The sequence below is a fragment of the Bison bison genome, unplaced genomic scaffold (genome assembly GCF_000754665.1).
Source record: "Bison bison bison isolate TAMUID 2011002044 unplaced genomic scaffold, Bison_UMD1.0 scf7180017864262, whole genome shotgun sequence".
In the NCBI taxonomy this organism is placed as follows: domain Eukaryota; kingdom Metazoa; phylum Chordata; class Mammalia; order Artiodactyla; family Bovidae; genus Bison; species Bison bison.
The window spans coordinates 1,157,053-1,175,418 of record NW_011494834.1 but is presented as its reverse complement, the minus strand read 5'-3'; the positions used below and the strand labels follow the sequence as shown (position 1 = coordinate 1,175,418).

At 37.2% G+C, this 18,366-nt stretch overlaps 1 protein-coding gene across 1 annotated transcript in view; it reads left to right on the top strand.

The window, feature by feature from the left end:
• The window catches only part of ARHGAP42 (Rho GTPase activating protein 42), a 349,865-nt gene that overhangs the window by 273,999 nt on the left and 57,500 nt on the right, over positions 1–18,366 (top strand). Inside the window, exons 7-11 of the mRNA XM_010848229.1 lie at positions 5,403–5,507; positions 7,587–7,716; positions 13,621–13,721; positions 15,447–15,556; positions 17,004–17,082. Of these exons, the coding sequence (XP_010846531.1) occupies positions 5,403–5,507; positions 7,587–7,716; positions 13,621–13,721; positions 15,447–15,556; positions 17,004–17,082 (525 nt within the window). The remainder of the gene's footprint in view (positions 1–5,402; positions 5,508–7,586; positions 7,717–13,620; positions 13,722–15,446; positions 15,557–17,003; positions 17,083–18,366) is intronic.

The window sequence follows — 18,366 nt, the reverse complement described above, 5'->3', positions numbered from 1 at the left end:
GAATGTTGAGCTTTAAGCCAACTTTTTCACTCTCCTCTTTCACTTTCATCAAGAGGCTTTTTGTTCCTCTTCACTTTCTGCCATAAGGGTGGTGTCATCTACGTATCTCAGGTTATTGATATTTCTCCCAGCAGTCTTGATTCCAGCTTGTGCTTCTTCCAGCCCAGTGTTTCTTATGATGTACTCTGCATAGAAGTTAAATAAGCAGGGTGACAATATACAGCCTTGACGTATTCCTTTTGCTGTTTGAAACCAGTCTGTTGTTCCATGTCCAGTTCTAACTGTTGCTTCCTGACCTGCATACAGGTTTCTCAAGAGGCAGATCAGGTGGTCTGGTATTCCCATCTCTTTGAGAACTTTCCACAGTTTATTGTGATCCACACAGTCAAAGGCTTTGGCATAGTCAATAAAGCAGAACTAGATGTTTTTCTGGAACTCTCTTGCTTTTTCCATGATCCAGCGATGTTGGCAATTTGATCTCTGGTTCCTCTGCTTTTTCTAAAACCAGCTTGAACATCAGGAAGTTCACGGTTCACGTATTGCTGAAGCCTGGCTTGGAGAATTTGAGCATGACTTTACTAGCATGTGAGATGAGTGCAATTGTGCAGTAGTTTGAGCATTCTTTGGCATTGCCTTTCTTTGGGATTGGAATGAAAACTGACCTTTTCCAGTCCTGTGGCCACTGCTGAGCTTTCCAAATTTGCTGGCATATTGAATGCAGCACTTTCATAGCATCATCTTTCAGGATTTGGAATAGCTCAACTGGAATTCCATCACCTCCACTAGCTTTGTTCATAGTGATGCTTTCTAAGGCCCACTTGACTTTGCGTTCCAGGATGTCTGGCTCTAGGTGAGTGATCACACCATCTTGATTACCTGGGTCGTGAAGATCTTTTTTGTACAGTTCTTCTGTGTATTCTTGCCACCACTTCTTAATATCTTCTGCTTCTGTTAGGTCCATACCATTTCTGTCCTTTATTGTGCCCATCTTTGCATGAAATGTTCCCTTGGTATCTCTAATTTTCTTGAAGAGATCTCTAGTCTTTCCCATTCTGTTGTTTTCCTGTATTTTCATTGATCACTGAGGAAGGCTTTTTTTTTTTTTTTATCTCCCCTTGCTATTCTTTGAAACTCTGCATTCAGATGCTTATATCTTTCCTTTTCTCCTTTGCTTTTCTCTTCTCTTCTTTTCACAGCTATTTGTAAGGCCTCCTCAGACAGTCCTTTTGCTTTTTTGCCTTTTTTCCATGGGGATGGTCTTGATCCCTGTCTCCTGTACAATGTCACGAATGATTTTTCATCTATAAATGCAGTATCAGTTTTTACATTTGGTCAGTTTGTTGCAGTGGTGAGGTAAATTGATTCTAAAGCCCTTGGGAATGATAAAGTGCTATATGAGTTTTTCCTGATGGTAAAATGCCTTTCTTAATATTAAAACCTAATCTACGTACTGGCTTATTGTTATTGATATTATCATTTTAAATGTCAGGTTTACTTTAAGGTAAGCTGAGACAATAATCTTTTTCCTACCACTGCACTTCCTACCAGGCACATTGAACAAAGAAAGTGACACAGTGGAAATGCAATTCCTAAACTGTCAGGCTGTCCTGTTAAGTTTCCTTGATGCAGCATCATGGAATTTGTTAAGGATAAAATGAACTAAACATTTAACTTTGCCACCACCTAGAGGCAATTATGTCATATACATGCTGTCTTGATTAAACGTTCTCAAATGCTGCTTTCAGAGTAGATGTGGAACAAAGGTAAAAGGTGGATAACTCTTTGTATATAATTTTTCTCTACACCCTAAAGAATTGTCCTTTCCCTAGTGGGTTCTCAGCATGCACTGTGAGATTAAAACATACTTGTTTACTACTAAGCAAATCTGAATTTTACCAGAAGTTGCCAGTAGGAAATATATCTCAAGGAATTGGGTGTCTTATAGAAATATTTATTGCAGTGTTCTTAAAGTATCTCCTTTGTAAGTTGAATTCTTTATACTTTGCATAATATTACAATAGTATCTTTGTTTTATGATATCCAGTTCCTAATAAGACAGTATAGACATTAAGAAATGAAACAATATTACTTGCAAGAAATTCATAACTACTATGCAAATATTTAGAAGGCTACTGTTGCCTAAGTATATACTTCACAGGCTTTTTCTTATTTTGTCTCTGAAAATCTAAATTTACATATCTATGCCATGGTTATTTAAAGGGTTTTTAATACTATTTTAAGATACAGTTCTTTTAAATTGGGTCACAATATGTACAAACTATATGTCTTATATTATTGAATAATTTAATAAATGTATGTGGCATCCTTTTAGTAAAGGGTTATCTATTAAATTTTTAGTTTCCCTAATAATTATTTGTTGATATTAAATTGACAGCATAAAATAATTATAAAATTACAGACCATGTATTTTGACACATCATCAGGAACTGTTGAACAAATAAAGGGAATTCCTTAAAATGTAACAACTTAACACCAATTCGAAAGTATATGCTTTCCAAAATGTGTATGATTTTGTAAGAAGTTAACTTGTTTAGGAAGAGAAGCATTAGATCATTGCAGAACCAGTATTTAACTGTTGGAAATCATAACACGCACACCAATTGATGCTTGACTGAATCCTCCTTCTTCCCCAGACAGAGGAAATGACAGGATATTATTCACATATAAAGATGATTTCAAACTGTGTTTCTTTCCTCATATAAAATAAAAGTTTACAGACATGTTATGCTGTTTAAATTAGAAAAATATTAGCATCTTCTCAAATGTGTTTTCTAACTTTATTGTAGGAAGAAGTTGTGAAAGAGATTGAATTGTATATGGAATAAAATCCCAGGAAATTAAATGAAAAATTTAAATAAATTATTTTTCAGTTATAACATTTCATATAAATGACCATGTCTGATAACTCCTTGGACAGCTGCTCTTTACAAATTAAAACATCATAAATAAGTGCATATGAATGTGGGATTAGAAAGCTAGGGTCATGGAAATTGTGCTTTTGCAAAGAAAATTTAATTTTAACTCTTACATGAAAAGATCTGTATCTAGCTCCATGTTTTTGCTCAACTCTTGCTTCTTTTTTGAGTTCTTCCTGCTGCTTGCAAAAATACTGTCTGTTTATTACATAAACCAGTACTGCCACCTCGTGATCTTTTCCTGAATTTCACCTGTCCATCCTTATTCGTTCTCTTTGGGTACTTCTTATTTCTGGCTTACTGGTTTAGTATTCCTCACATCTGCACATTTTTGATCTCCGACTTCTGGTTAGAATCTCTTCTAGGGTTAGTTAGTTAGTTGCTCAGTCATGTCCGACTCTCTCTGACCCCATGAACTGTATAGCCCAACAGACTCCTCTGTCCATGGGATTCTCCAGGCAAGAATCCTGGAGTGGGTAGCCATTCCTTTCTCCAGGGAATCTTTCCGATCCAAGGATCAAACCGGGGTCTCCTACATTACAGGGAGATTCTTTACCGTCAGAGTCACCAGGGAAGTCTGTTACCATTTGGACCTAACAGAAGCAGAAGGTATTAAAAAGGAGTGGCAAGACTACACAGAAGAACTATACAAAAAATATTTTCATGACCCAGATAGCCATGATGGTGTGATCACTCACCTAGAACCAGACATCCTGGAATGGGAAGTCAAGTGGGCCTTAGGAAGCATCACTAGGAACAAAGCTAGTGGAGGAGATGGAATTGCAGTTGAGCTGTTTCAGATCCTAAAAGATGATGCTGTGAAAATGCTGCACTCAATATGCCAGCAAATTTGGAAAACAGCAGTGGCCACAGGACTGGAAAATATCAGTTTTCATTCCAGTCCCAAAGAAAGGCAATGCCAAAGAATGCTCAAACTGTCACTCAACTGCACTGATCTCACACGCTAGCAAAGTAGTGTTAAAAATTCTCCAAGCCGTGCTTCAACAGTATGTGAACTATGAACTTCCAGATGTTCAAGCTGGATTTAGAAAAGGCAGAGGAATCAGAGATCAAATTGCCAACATCCACTGGATCATCAAAAAAGTGACAGAATTCCAGAAAAACATCTACTTCTGCTTTATTGACTACCCCAAAGCCTTTGACTGTGTGACTCACAACAAACTGTGGAAAATTCTTAAAGAGATCGGAATACCAGACCACCTTACCTGCCTCCTGAGAAATCTGTATGCAGGTCAAGAAGCAATAGTTAAAACTGGACATGGAACAACAGACTGATTCCAAATCAGGAAAGGAGTACATCAAAGCTGTATATTGTCACCCTGCTTATTTAAATTATATGCAGAGTACATCATGAGAAATGCTGGCCTGGATGAAGCACAAGCTGTAATCAAGATTGTTGGGAGCAATATCAGTCACCTCAGATATACAGTCCATGGGGTCGCGAAGAGTTGGACATGACTGAGTGATTTCACTTTCACTTTTCACTTTCATGCATTGGAGAAGGAAATGGCAACCCACTCCAGTATTCTTGCCTGGAGAATCCCAGGGACAGGGGAGCCTGGTGGGCTGCCGTCTGTGGGGTCACACAGAGTCGGACGTGACTGAAGCGACTTAGCAGCAACAGCAGCAGATATGCAGATGACACCACCCTTATGGCAGAAAGTGAAGAAGAGCCAAAGAGCCTCTTGATGAAAGTGAAAGAGGAAACTGAAAAAGTTGGCTTAAAACTCAACATTCGGAAAATTAAGATCATGGCATCTGGACCCATCACTTCATAGCCAAAAGATGGGGAAACAATGGAAACAGTGAGAGACTTTGTTTTGAGGGGCTCCAAAATCACTGCAGATGGTGACTGGAGCCAAGAAATTAAACGACAGTTGCTCCTTGGAAGAAAAATTATGACCAGCTTAGACAGCATATTCAAAAGCAGAGCCATTACTTTGCCAACAAAGGTCTGTCTAGTGAAAGTTATGGTTTCTCCAGTAGTCATGTATGGATGTGAGAGTTGAACTATAAAGAAAGCTGAGCACCAAAGAATTGATGCTTTTGAACTGTGGTGTTGGAGAAAACTCTTGATCATGGGGTCGCAATGAGTTGGACATGACTGAGCGACTGTACTGAACTAAACTGTGTTATTTTCATCTTTATCCCCATTAATTCTCTCCTGGATATTTTGTCAGTGCATTTGAAGAGTAGTTAACATGACAACTGTCCATGACAAGACCTAAAAGTTAAATCACGTCTGCCAAAAAAGAAGTAAAAATTAGGTTCCATGGCTTCTGTTTCATATCTGTAATTCTAGTGCCAACTTAGCTGAGGATATTCAAAACTTACTAGCTAGAGGAATTAGAATGAAATATAATTTCTCTAATTTGTTTTATTTGATGATCATCCTTTTAAAAAACACATTTTTATGGTTTATTTTTTATCTCTTTGTTTTTGCAGCTTTTATCATTCCTCCAGGGTTTATTTACTTTTTACCACGAGGGATATGAACTCGCCCAGGAATTTGCACCATATAAACAACAGCTGCAGTTCAACTTGCAGAATGTAAGACTATACCTGTTCTCACTGCCTCTCCTTAGTTAATCAGATGATCCCAGGGCAACTGAGTTATAGCCAAGCTGAACTTTGGAGTCTTTCAAAAACTTATCTGAGTACAATAAAGCCTCATTCATTTAGAAAAATCACTTAATAAATTTATTAACTTTTTAAAATAAGAGCTAATCTCATGTTTGAAAAATATATACTGCCAAATTTCGTGAAAATGAAAATATCTGAGTGCAGAGACCTTAGAAACTGTTGCCTTTATCTAGTGTTTTCATTATTTTGCTGAGTGACCCTAGGCATGTCATATTTCCTGAGAGGGCAGTATTTCTGTGTTTGTGAAAGGAACTTTCACAATGGACTTTCATGCTCTGTCCCTTTCCTCCCTGAAGCTATTTATTTTATAGCTGACATTTACTGTTTTCTAAAAATAAATTTAAATGTGGCTTTCAAGCATCCATAAAAGCTGTGTTAAAGCTTCAGGAGAATTATTTAAAAACACCCTATCTATTTCTGGGACAGTTTACTTTGTAAAGTTGTCCAGTAAATGCTTTTAATATTTCATTACAGTTATACGAATTCTGATTTACATGTACTGAATACCAGTTACACTTTAAAAAGTTAGCCAATCCTTTCTGTATTATCAAATATGTTGTTCAGTTGGTAAGTCATGTCTGGACTCTTTGCAGCCTCCTGGACTGCAGCACACTAGGCTTCCCTGTCCTTTCACTATCTCCAGGAGTTTGCTCACACTCATGTCCATTGAGTTGATGATGCCAATAACAAAATCTTAATTGCTGAGGATTTTGTGTAAATGAAGAGTTATTTCTGAAACCATGTCTGGTACTCTGTAGCTAAAATAGTTTGTGAAGATTTCACTTAATTTTCTATAAAAAGCATGCCTTTCACTCCTTACCTGATTTTTGCTATTGTAAAGATGTTCAGCAAATAGAAATATGCGTTTGGAGCGTAGCACGAGAAATAAGTAATTGCATTTATTCTACTTGTGTTTTGCATTTAGCTTTTTATTTAACCTAGATTTTCTCACAGAATCAATTTCACATGCAATTCATTCCATTGTCTTTCAATATGGAATCCATTTGGGCTTTCTCAGTAAATATTAAAAGGGAAAATTATAAACCCAAAGTATTTTTATTATTTCCATATTAAATGCAATTGCAGTAAAATTCCTGAGATTTGAGAACAAGAGACAGGAAAAGTATTGGAAAAAATCCATATCCTTATGTTTCAAAGGGGAAAACAGCAAAAGTGGCAATTAAGAAAACTTTCCTAACTTTACTTTTAGATTCAGATCTTTTATTAGGGGCCGTAACAAAATGGTAATCATCACTGTCTCACAGGTTGGTGATTATTCTTATGTTTCCAAGTGTGTATTGTTGAGATAATATGACCTGAATGCAAAATTGATTTTCATAGAGAAAAGCCATATACTTTCTATATCTTCCCTTAAGTAAACTTGCTATGGTGTAAGTAAATTACTTCCTACAATAGAAGATGTTAGAACTTGGAAAACTATTCATTTTTATGTGTTAATTTATGCATTGACCTCCTGATAACTATGTTAGGATTTTGTGAAAACAAGGTAAGTGATATTTTTTCAAAGAGGTGTTCGGAATAAAAATGATGAACCTTTTTCTTGATTAGTGCCACATATATCAAAACTATGTGAATTTATTTTAACCCTCAAAACAAATTAAGTTGTTGTGTATCTGCTTTTTTTTTATCTTAGGTATTATGGGATATAAAATGTTATTTTAATTAATATCTTATATTTGTAAAGCTATAAGTTGTTCCCTAGATAATGTTAAGTGGGAAATTGGATAACATACACACATACACAGATTCAAAGAGAAACATGCAGAAGGTCATTCAGAAAAGTTTCACTAAAGCAGATCAAAATTAGAGCATAGGATTCAATGTAGATGGTGGTGTATATGGTGAACAGTCCTGAAAGAGTCAAGGTTATCCTTTGCACCATTTGTAGTTTTGAAACCTTAGACTGGGTGTTCCTCAAAACTGGTAGAAAACACTGAATGAAATTGTTGTTTCTATTTACTAAAGACGAGGAATAATTTTGAAAGTACTCGACAAGAGGTAGAGCGATTGATGCAGAGGATGAAATCTGCCAATCAAGATTACAGGCCACCCAGCCAGTGGACAATGGAAGGCTACTTGTATGTCCAGGAGAAACGTGAGTTGCAAAGATGTAAATTAATGTCTCATAAGATTAACATTCTGTTTCTATGAGACGTAAGTTGGTTACTTGCTTTTCCTTCAAGAAGGAAGACTAAAATTCCTAACAGCTTTATCCTATATGGTCTGCTTGGCCAGCGACTATCACTGAATGTGGAAGTTTTTCCACTTTTCACCATTGGATTCTCTAAGCTGGTATATTGTTAAACTTAGAATTTTCATGATGATACCGTAACATGAGTTCAGTTTTAGAATTTAATTATGGTGTCTGATCTCAATGCAAAATTTCATGGAGAATTAAAACCCAAAGCCTTTATCAGATGAATCATCTTGGTGACTTTGGTAGTGGTTTTCCCCTTCAGCAGCATTATTTCATTTAATTCTGTGCTCTGACAGTTTTCAGGAGTAAAACTGGTAATTACATAACATCAAACTGGCACTGTTTACTTCCTGGTGTTGGGAAATAAGCTTCAGATCCAGTAGAGCATTATTATAAGTGCCTCACTCTGAGAAAGTTTTTCTCACAAAAGTTAATAAAAGCCATTCAAACTTGTATAACTAGGGTCCTTTTTTGTCATTAAGTGGAACGAGCGATTAAATTAACTCTCTGTTTCAAACCAGAATGCCCTAAAGCACTCTCTTACTCGTTGTGTTGAAGGAACAGTTGTTTGCATTTCCAGTACATCATGGGCCAGGGTCTTCATAAAACACAGAATCACGTGCGTGGATTGTGCAGTAATCTCAGATTGCTCTAAAAGTTGGTAAATGCCTATTTTCACTTTTTGTAGTTTTTCTCACATGTGTGAACTTGAAGATGACATGGAGTAACATTGCCCTAAGTCTCCCCATCTCTAGACAATAGATCCGGGTAGTTTTCTTGAAGACATTATAGTTAAAGGGTTTGAGATGTGGAAGCTGTAGATGTTGACTGTGAAAGTTTTGGGGGCATAATGCAAAATGATCACTAATATGCCAAGGTAGTTTATATTTGACATGCTCAGATGATTGTCATTTGTTCCTTAACAGTACAGAAGCAGATAACAGTTTGATCCAGTAGTCTCAGCAAATAATTATTACTACATTGGTGATAGTGGGCTGCTGGCTCAGGGGATCTGGTTTCAGGATTTTCCCTCTCATAGCTATCTACCTTGACCAGTCTACTGTTTTCAGATGTTAAAATGATGAATCGAATGTCCTGCCTTTATAGTCTATAATTAAAATATAATAAATAGGTTTTTCCAAAATTTCTTGAGAAAAGACCAATTCATTGATCATATATGCAAGAGTATATGGATTTAACTCAGGACCCTAAGAAAGATTCTGCATACTGAATAGTTTTTCCATATTTGAGAGGCTCAGTGTGAGGGTACATGGAGAGGAGCTTATACTGTGCCTAGTGGAGGAATATGTGGATAATGAGGCTTGTCAAATCTGCGTCTGGTAGAGGAGGTGCGATCCTGTTGCCCAAAGATTTTTTATTCATTGCAGCTCAGCAATACTTTATTTCTTGAGGTCCCCCCTCACCCCTATTGTTAACACAGTTGCTAAAATCATTGTGGGTATACAATATCATGTTCTACTCAAAAAAGCTTTGGATTACCTAGCAAAATTCTTGTGTACATAATCTTCACATATGTCCTGTTCAGCCACGACTTGGTAGCCCATCCACTGGATGGCCAAGGTTTGCTTACCTATTCCCCAGCTGTTGGACATTTGGATCATACTAAAAGCATAAGCCCTTTAATAATCTGGGGTCTGGATGCATAGACAGAATGCAGTGTTTTATGCACCTGTCTGATGTTGATATCTTTTATTCTCAGATACCTGACTTCTTCTCTGGGTCAGTCTGAAATGATCATAAGGCCCTCTGTGGCACTGACCTTTTCTCTGAGAGTTCCTATCCCTCTAACATCTGCTTTAGGCTACAGAACTCAGGTAAATCTTCAATTCCAGTGTTTCTGTAGCCTGGGACCAAATCTGTCTATCTCCTTAATACCCTGTGAACCCATACCTTCTCTCCATCTCCAGAGTCTTGTGCTGGCCTCCTTGCTGTTCTTTTTTGCCTCCAGGCTTGTCGACCTCAGTCCGTCCTCAGAGAGCTTCCAGCAGCTTCCTCTGCAGTGCTTGCTTGGTTGTGCCTCTCCTGTGATGGCCGTGGTCAGGCATGGCATTCAAGGCTCCTCTCTATTTGTAGCATCCTCTCTTATCACATTCTTCCTGTTCCCCGGACAGCATCCATCTCCATTTTACTGTATATCTGCCTGTGCTGTTTTTATAGCTTTAGTGAGGCACACTTGGCATGCAATAAGTTGCACATATTTAAAATGTACTGTTTGATCAATTTTGTCACATGTATCCACCTATGAAGCTATCACCACAGTCAACATAACACATGTATTCATCACTCTCAAAAGTGTTAATTTGCCTCACTGTAATCCCTCACTCCTTTCATTCTCACTTACCATCCTCACTTCTTCCTTTTGCCTAGGGATTTAAAAAGGAAAATGAATGGGATTATATGCTTTGGAATTATTTTTCTATGAGGAAAAAGTACTCATTTCTTCTAAGAAGAAGAAATTCATTTTAAGAAGAAGATTTCTTCTTAGAATCTTTGAGAGCATTTATATTAAGAAAATCTGACCATTTCACTAAGACACACTGATTGTGCTCTTGCTATCACTGAGTAAGTCTTGTGGAGAACAGAAGAGGAGGTGAAGAATATGGCTCCAAGATGTTTATTCAGTTGTGGGAGGTATAAGACAGATAAACTTACACAATTAGCAACCAGTGATCAACAGTAAATGTCAGAGCTATAAACTGATTGATAAATGGAGATGGATGTAATGGGATGGTAGCAGATGATTGCTATTTAGACAAGCACTCCACTTCATCTGAGTATGTGGTTTGTATGTTACCCACCTCCAGGTATACAGTGAATTGCATTCTGGTAGATTCCAGTTTAAGCAGGAAGAGCATGGGGTCCAGAGTCAGATAGAGCTATATTGGAATTTTATGCCACCTGTTAACTGGGTAATTCTGGGTAGGGAACTTTCTGAGCTCAGTCTCCTCATTTTTAAAAGAGGGATATTTATATCTAATCTCATAATAACATTGTAAGAATTAGAGATAATGTATATAGCATGTCTCTGTTATCAGTAGTGGTGCATAGTAATACCACTGTACTTCCAGGAGCCCTTACTGTTCTGTGCACTTTGTATTTATATCATTTAATTCTTAAAACAACTCCTGAGAAGTATTGTTCCCCTAAAAGGAAGAACTCCAACCACATGCCCTCTTAATGAAGAAAGCAGCACCATCTGCTGCTCTTAAGCTTTATTTTCTTTTATGTAAAATGCTCTTTATAATGTCTGACTTTGAAAGTTTCTAGATAAAATGTTGACTCTTAGTAGGTATCCAGTGAATGTTAATTCCCTCCCAATCCACAGACATCATCTCAGCAACCTCAGATGATCACTGGATAAGATAATTAAACTTGTTTTGGTTTGCAACTTCAGAGCTGTAATAAATTTTATTTTCCCAGACTTTTTTTAGGGACTTCAGAATCACTTGCCTAAGAACATCTGCACTGGCCTGGTGCCAAGCAACTTTAAAGAAAGCAGCATGTGTGTGCAGCACACTTGAAGACCAAATGCATGGGGTTCTGAAGTTAACATAGAGGCAGGATGAAACATCTTGGGTCTAATAGGTCATCAGAGTGTTGTAGCAGCTTTATTTAAAAATTATAGCTAATATTGCTTCATAAATTGCTTCCTAAGTAGTAAAATCACTATAAGGATTTCTATCCAGCCACTCTCCACTAATCAACTGTAAGCCTTTAAGTATTTTACACCACATGTAACAGAGTTATCAACAAGTATTATTAAGTATTACAGTGTGAAATAGTCCCAAAACAGAATTGAAGTTAATTGCAGTAATCCTTTGTGATTACCAAGTATAGCGATGCACCCCATAATTTTAAAGTCTGGAGTGGTTTAAATATTCAAGCTACATATGACACCAAAGGCACTATTATTACAGAAAAAAATTCAAATTGCTCATGAAACACTTTTCTCAAGAGGTGCATTTTTACAATTCTGTTTCTTGGTTTTGAATACATTGTTATAAAACCCAGCCAGCAATAACATTGTATATAATTGTTGCTAGAGAGATCCAGGTGTTAATCCAGACAGGACCCTGTGTGAAGAAGCTTTAGGAAACAAGCTCCACTTTCAACCCACTCAGCCCACTGGGGCACTTGGGTGCAAGATAATTGGCTTCCCTGTGGGAAAGATGAAGTCTTTTACCGAGGTCATGAAATAATTGAATTTGTGATTCATCTGTTTGCCCAGGTGAAGCAGCATCAACCAGTTTTTAAGGAGAACACTGGATGACAGAGTGGTATGCAGTGGGAAAGGGTTGCATACCCCAGCGAGGTTATATTTATGGGAAAAAGAAAGTGAACATTATACATGCATGCATGCTAAGTTGCTTCAGTTGTGTTTGACTCCTTGGACTGTAGCCCACCAGGCTTCTCTGTCCATGGGATTCTTCAGGCAAGAATACTGGAGTGGGTTGCCATGCCCTCCTCCAGGGGATCTTCCCAACCCAGGAGACAAATGCACATCTCTTACGGCTCCTGCATTGGCTGGTGGGTTCTTTACCACTAGCACCATTGACCCTATGGTCTGTAAGCCCACAGGCTCCTCTGTCTAAGGGATTCTCCAGGCAAGAATACTGGAGTGGATTGCCTTTCCATTCTCCAGGGGATCTTCCTGACACAGGGATCGAACCTGAGTCTCCTGCATTGCAGGTGGATTCTTTAGTGTCTGAGACACCAAGGAAACCAACCCTTCATTTTAAAGAGAGATTTGAATTTAATTTTTTAGATTAGTGTTAAAAGGGAACAGCTCTGTGGTCAATAAAGTCTTAGAGAAAGATGAATAATTCATTCCTTCATCAAATCTTTATTAAAGAGCAACTATGTGTCTGGCCCTGTTCCATGGATTAAGAATATGCTATTCCACAGAACATCACTTGTTCCTTCTCTCATAGAGCTTTAGATTCTAGTTATGGATGCAGACAGTTAATAAGATGAATTAGTAAAGTGTTGATCATATACCTGTTAACTGTTGAGAAGAAAGTAAAGCAAAAAAAAAAAAGAGAGAGAGAGATAAGAAATGAAATGTCATGGTGAAGGTGTTGTGATACTAGCTATGTCTACAGAAAGGGCCATTTAGGAAAAAACCTGAAGGAAGTTACAGTGTAAGTCATGCAGGCATCTGAAGGAAGAGTCATCCTGTGAGTAGAAATGCTCTGGGGTAGAAATGCATTCTCCATGGTCAGAGACCAGCAGGGCCCAGTGTAACTAGCATTGAGTGTAGGAGGCAAAAGGCAGTAAGACCAATAATATCCTTCTATCCAGATCATTTGGAGCCTTCGGTTTATATCTGGGGAGATGTGGGAAATGACTGGAGAGTTTTGAACAAAAGGATGAAATGACCTGGCTAAATTTTGAGCAGGGTATTTCTGGCAATTTTCAAAGTAGACGATAAAGGAAGATGTAAGGAGACCTGTTATAGCACCTCAGACTGTTCCTTCTCATCCTTCCCACATCCATGGGTAAACCACTTTCACAGACGAGATAACTGAAGCTGAGAGCTAAAGTAACTCTTGATTGTACCAAGTACATGTCAGAGCTGCAAATTAAGCCAAGTTGTCTGGTTGCAAGACACTCTACCCTACACCACTCTAGCTCCAGACTGGCCTTTCTCACTCACAGTAAGCGTTCCTGACTTGCATGGTCTATGGAAACCCTCAGTTGTACTTCATAGCATCGAAAACTGCACAAACTTGGATGCAACTCGTATGTTAACAGTCTGTATTGTTTGCTTCCTTTCATTAGGACCTCTTGGTTTTACATGGATTAAACATTATTGTACATATGATAAAGGAAGTAAAACTTTTACAATGAGTGTTTCAGAAATGAAGTCCAGTGGGAAAATGGTGAGTCATTTTTTTTCTATTGTCTTTTAACTGAACTTGTTATTTAAGTAATAGAAATAAAAATCTTTTGCACGTATTTTTCTAATAAACGTGTTTACAATTTTTAAACATTGAAAAGTCACAAAAGTTTTCTCTCTAAAGACCTTGATGACTTAAAAAGAACAGCCAGTACTTCTCTTTCACTTTGGCCGTGAATCTTTATAAGCAGTTACATTACATGTACGGACACCTTGGTGGATGGCATCTCACATTCCTGGCAGCAGAGTCGTTTGTGGTGTTGGTTTGCCAGCAGCCCACAGAGGTTGTCAGGGGCAGGTCGAGGCTCACGAAGTCCGCCTCTTTCTTCCCGGTGGTTTCCTGTGGGAGCCCGTGTTTGTCCCTGCATGCCACAGTCCCTGCAAGCACTGAGTCCTTCTTACTGAAATGCTGGCCAACAAAGTTTCTCAAAAGAAACCAGTGAGTGCTCATTTACCCCTGAAGTCAGTCAGTCACTGAATGTCTCACACGGGCGGTGAACAGTACAAACTAAGAGTACTTTGTCTGCGGAAGTGCTGCCGAGTGCAGCACCTTTATGGCATGGAGTTTGCAGTCTTTTTGTGAGTTAAGATATGAATATGGCAGACGATGAGACCTACAAATAAGATGACTGAGCCATCATCTGCGAGTCCTAGAGCTGGAAGTTATCCTAAAGATTATTGAGGCTCGCCTCCTATCCTAAAGATTATTGAGGCTCGCCTCCTTTTAACCGACTAGAAGATAAAGATGGTAGAAAGTAAGTGACTCCCCACCTAATTTGTGGTATAGATCATGGAGTAGTAAATGTTGACCTAATTTAGGCACACATTCAAATATATCAACTGAAACTTATTGTGCTTGGGCATTCAACAGAGTCTAATGATTTCAAAGTGACAGATATAAAGTAAAGGAGCACATACCAGAGAAAAAGAAATCTAAGATTGCTACCATCATGAGAAGTTGTTAACTGCTGTAATCACACCTTAGTTTCTTCTCAAGTTTTTGTAAGAAAAGCTGTTGCCCAGAAGTGAGTTCATGTGACAGTAGTGAGATAATAAACAGACCAAGCCAGAGTTCTATTAATAAATCTATAAGATTTGTAACCAGAGACAATAGAATTAACCAGGCATTAGGTAAATATTCTCCTTAAAATTGAATGGCTTTTCAGGTATAGAAGAGAATTATGAATCGAGCTTATGTTGGATTCTGTGCAAAGAGGTTTAGTTTCAGAAGCAGGCTAGCAATGGGTTACCAGCAGAAGAATCACATGGTATGCATGATAGTAATAGCGCTATAACAAGTATCTTCTAGAGCTTTATTATTTTGGTAACTCTCTTGAGATTTGGAGTCAACTGTCAGCTGTCATTTAATACTCCACAGCTCTGATTCAAATATATACACATTATAGTATAATTTAACATGATAAGTAAATATGTTAAAGGGTGATAGGCACAGAATTCTCAGAATTCTTTGAATAAAACATATATATGTGATTAATTTATTAATAAATGGTTTGGTGTATTACAGTTAGGAAGTTAACATTAGCCAGACATCTTTGTATTAATATTTATTGAAACAGGGCATAATTTTGATCTTTATCCATAAACTGTACTCTAAGTTATTTTAATATGGAAACTTTAGATGGTATATTTAATATATTTCAGTTCACTCTGTCATCATGTCAAAAATATGTTCCACCTCTTGTTTCAGAATGGCCTTGTTACTAGCTCACCAGAAATGTTTAAATTAAAATCTTGTATCCGACGAAAGACAGATTCAATTGATAAACGATTCTGCTTTGACATAGAAGTGGTCGAAAGGTTTGAAATTTTCACTTTGTATTTTTTAATTTGGTTTAGATTAATGTTTTTCTGTGTATAGCTATAAATATTAAACAGCATAAAGTGCTTGTTTTTGAGTCTCTTTTTAAAAAAGCAGTATATGTTTAATTCATTCTCTCACTTGTTTATTCAATAAATATGGATTACATGATGCTTTCAAAAAAATAAACTAGACACAGAGTGCTACCAAAGGGTAATGTCACGCAGCGAAGAATCTGAAAAATTGTGTAAATGACTGTCTTGTTCAGAAGCACACATTGTGGACTAAGTTCCCCTTCCCAGTGAAGGAACCTGACAGCATTGTTCATGGCTCCTGGGCCAGCCTTTCTGTATGGTTTTGAAACCTAGGGGCTTTGTGCCAAAGTATAAAAAAAGACACTGCTGCATTTGCCGTAAGCTTCCTTCGGCCACTGAAATTCCGTGCCTTCCATGCACACAGCACTGTTCTGGGCATTCTTAGTCACAGGATATTGGGAGAGACATAAAGGTTGTGCAGCCAAGCTCGTCATCTAACGGAACTGGTTAGCTGTACTCATTTATCGTTTCAAGTAGAGTAGAAACAAAGTCAGGAAAAGTATGTAAGTATGTTTCTTGATCTCTGTGGTATTCCATGATATATTCTTCCCCTGTATTACCACCATGCTTCTGAATGTGTGTGAATATATACCACATATATATATATATAACACTCTGACATACTGTATACACTGTTATATATCATAGCTTACATATACTATAGATTATAATTATTTAGTAGGACATGGGCCCATTTTTATGCTTCTTTAAAACAGTATTAGCTGTTTTGGCCCTGTGTTCTTATACTTTGTAGATCTGCTGAGCAAGTTTACTTTTCTCTCCAAAAATTCCTTTGGGATTTTTGACTGGAGTTCTAGTAAGTTGTTAATTAAACAATGGTGAATTGAACTCTCCCTAAGATTTTATATATCTTTTTTTTCCCCCATTTTGTTTTTGGGTGTCTTCTTTTCATTGAAATTTTGAATAGGATTCTTTCATTAGTAGAAACTCATTTTTGTTTTATGGTTGAAACTGCTGTGGAAAGACTAGTAATTTTTTTATATATCAATCTATGTCCATTGGTTTTAATAATTTTGTGATAGGAACGTTTAGGTGGTTTTGAAGTTTAATGACTGTGGCTCTGTCATCCTTTTCAGTCATTTTAGGGGAAGTAGTTTGAGACTAGCCTCCTTCAGACAGTCTTATACCTAAAACACTTAGGATTTCTTTTCAATTTTTTAATTTCTTTTTTTTTCTCTCCTATCTATATTATTTTCTCTATTTTCATTTTTTTCTCTTTCCTGCTTTTTCTTCAAATTTTAATTTATTTTAACTAAGAATTTAAATAAACAGCATATGTTTAAAGGCATAAATAAGTGAATTGAATATATATAATACTTATTTTTAATAGGCATGGGATCATCACATTGCAAGCCTTTTCAGAAGCTAATCGAAAACTCTGGCTTGAAGCCATGGATGGAAAGGAACCGGTAGGAGTACGACACATTCTCTAATTTTGATTTTATTGTTCTAATAATTGCAAAGTACATATAAAAAATTTATATGCCTCTATATAGTATATTTGAAAATATTAAAATAGCAAATCAGGAGTAGAGACTCTTACTGTTTTCTAATGTTGTGTCACTGGCACATAACAACAACTTTTGAATTTATTTTTCAGGGAGACTTCTAGGACTAATTTAAAACCCTAAAATTACTTTCAAAAAGTAATTTTATTTGGCTACATTGATTGGATTGCTTTATTTTGCTAGTTCTTGAGTGTCTACTCTTTGCAAGGCCAGTGTGAGGTTTGCAAGGCCAGTGTGATCAGCATGATGAACAAATTTCAGGGTAACCTAGACCACAGGTTAGAAGTCTCCTTTGATAAAACTGTTTGTAACTTGACATTTCCCTCAATCCAGATCCCCATTTTTCTAATAGATATTTTGATGTTGACATAAATTTACTTGAAATGATCAGGGAGGCGTATATAAAAAAGGGAATACGCCACTGATGACGTCTGTGACGCACGGCACTGAGGGCTTAGAGGGATGAGCGCACAGAGCCAGTAGAAGACACCAGCCTGTCCCTTGAAAACTGTCTTTTAAATGGCAAAGAACTTGTGAAAAGTGCCTGTGCAACAGCAGAGCTACACAAAGTGTGGACCCTAGATTTTGAATCTGTCCTACCAACTATTACCAAGCTACACTGAGTACAAAGATTATGATTAAGGATCTGGAAAATTTTATAGCAATTAGGAGTCATTTTACATCTGTTGAATTTAATAATAAAATAATTTAGACTGTCTATTCTTGATTGTTTATTACATTTACTTTTTTTTTTTTTTTTTGTAATTTACAAAATTATCTGTCAGTGACAGATTAAAAATTAAAAACAAAGCAACTTGTCTCTTTACTGCTAATAGTTGAGAGGCAAGCCCTGACCTACAGGAAATTTAGAAGACAGTGTGATAGCTTAAGAAGCACAAGTTAGGGTACATGCTGAGAAAAAACGTTAAGCAGGTAATTTGAGGAGGAAACAATCAGGTGCATCCGTCATGAGGTACTTCCTGGAGAAGGGAGATGGTGCCTCGTGTTGGATAATGGAATGAAATGCTTAGATCAGAGGGAAAGGGGTAAACCTTTGCCCAGGGCAGGACAGCAAGGGAGGAAAAGGAGTGGGAGGCAAGACTGGAGGAGGGCATTGTGCACAAAGTAGTGGTAGGACCTTGAAGTCAAGACACTCCGTTTCTATATCACTGAACCAGTACCACC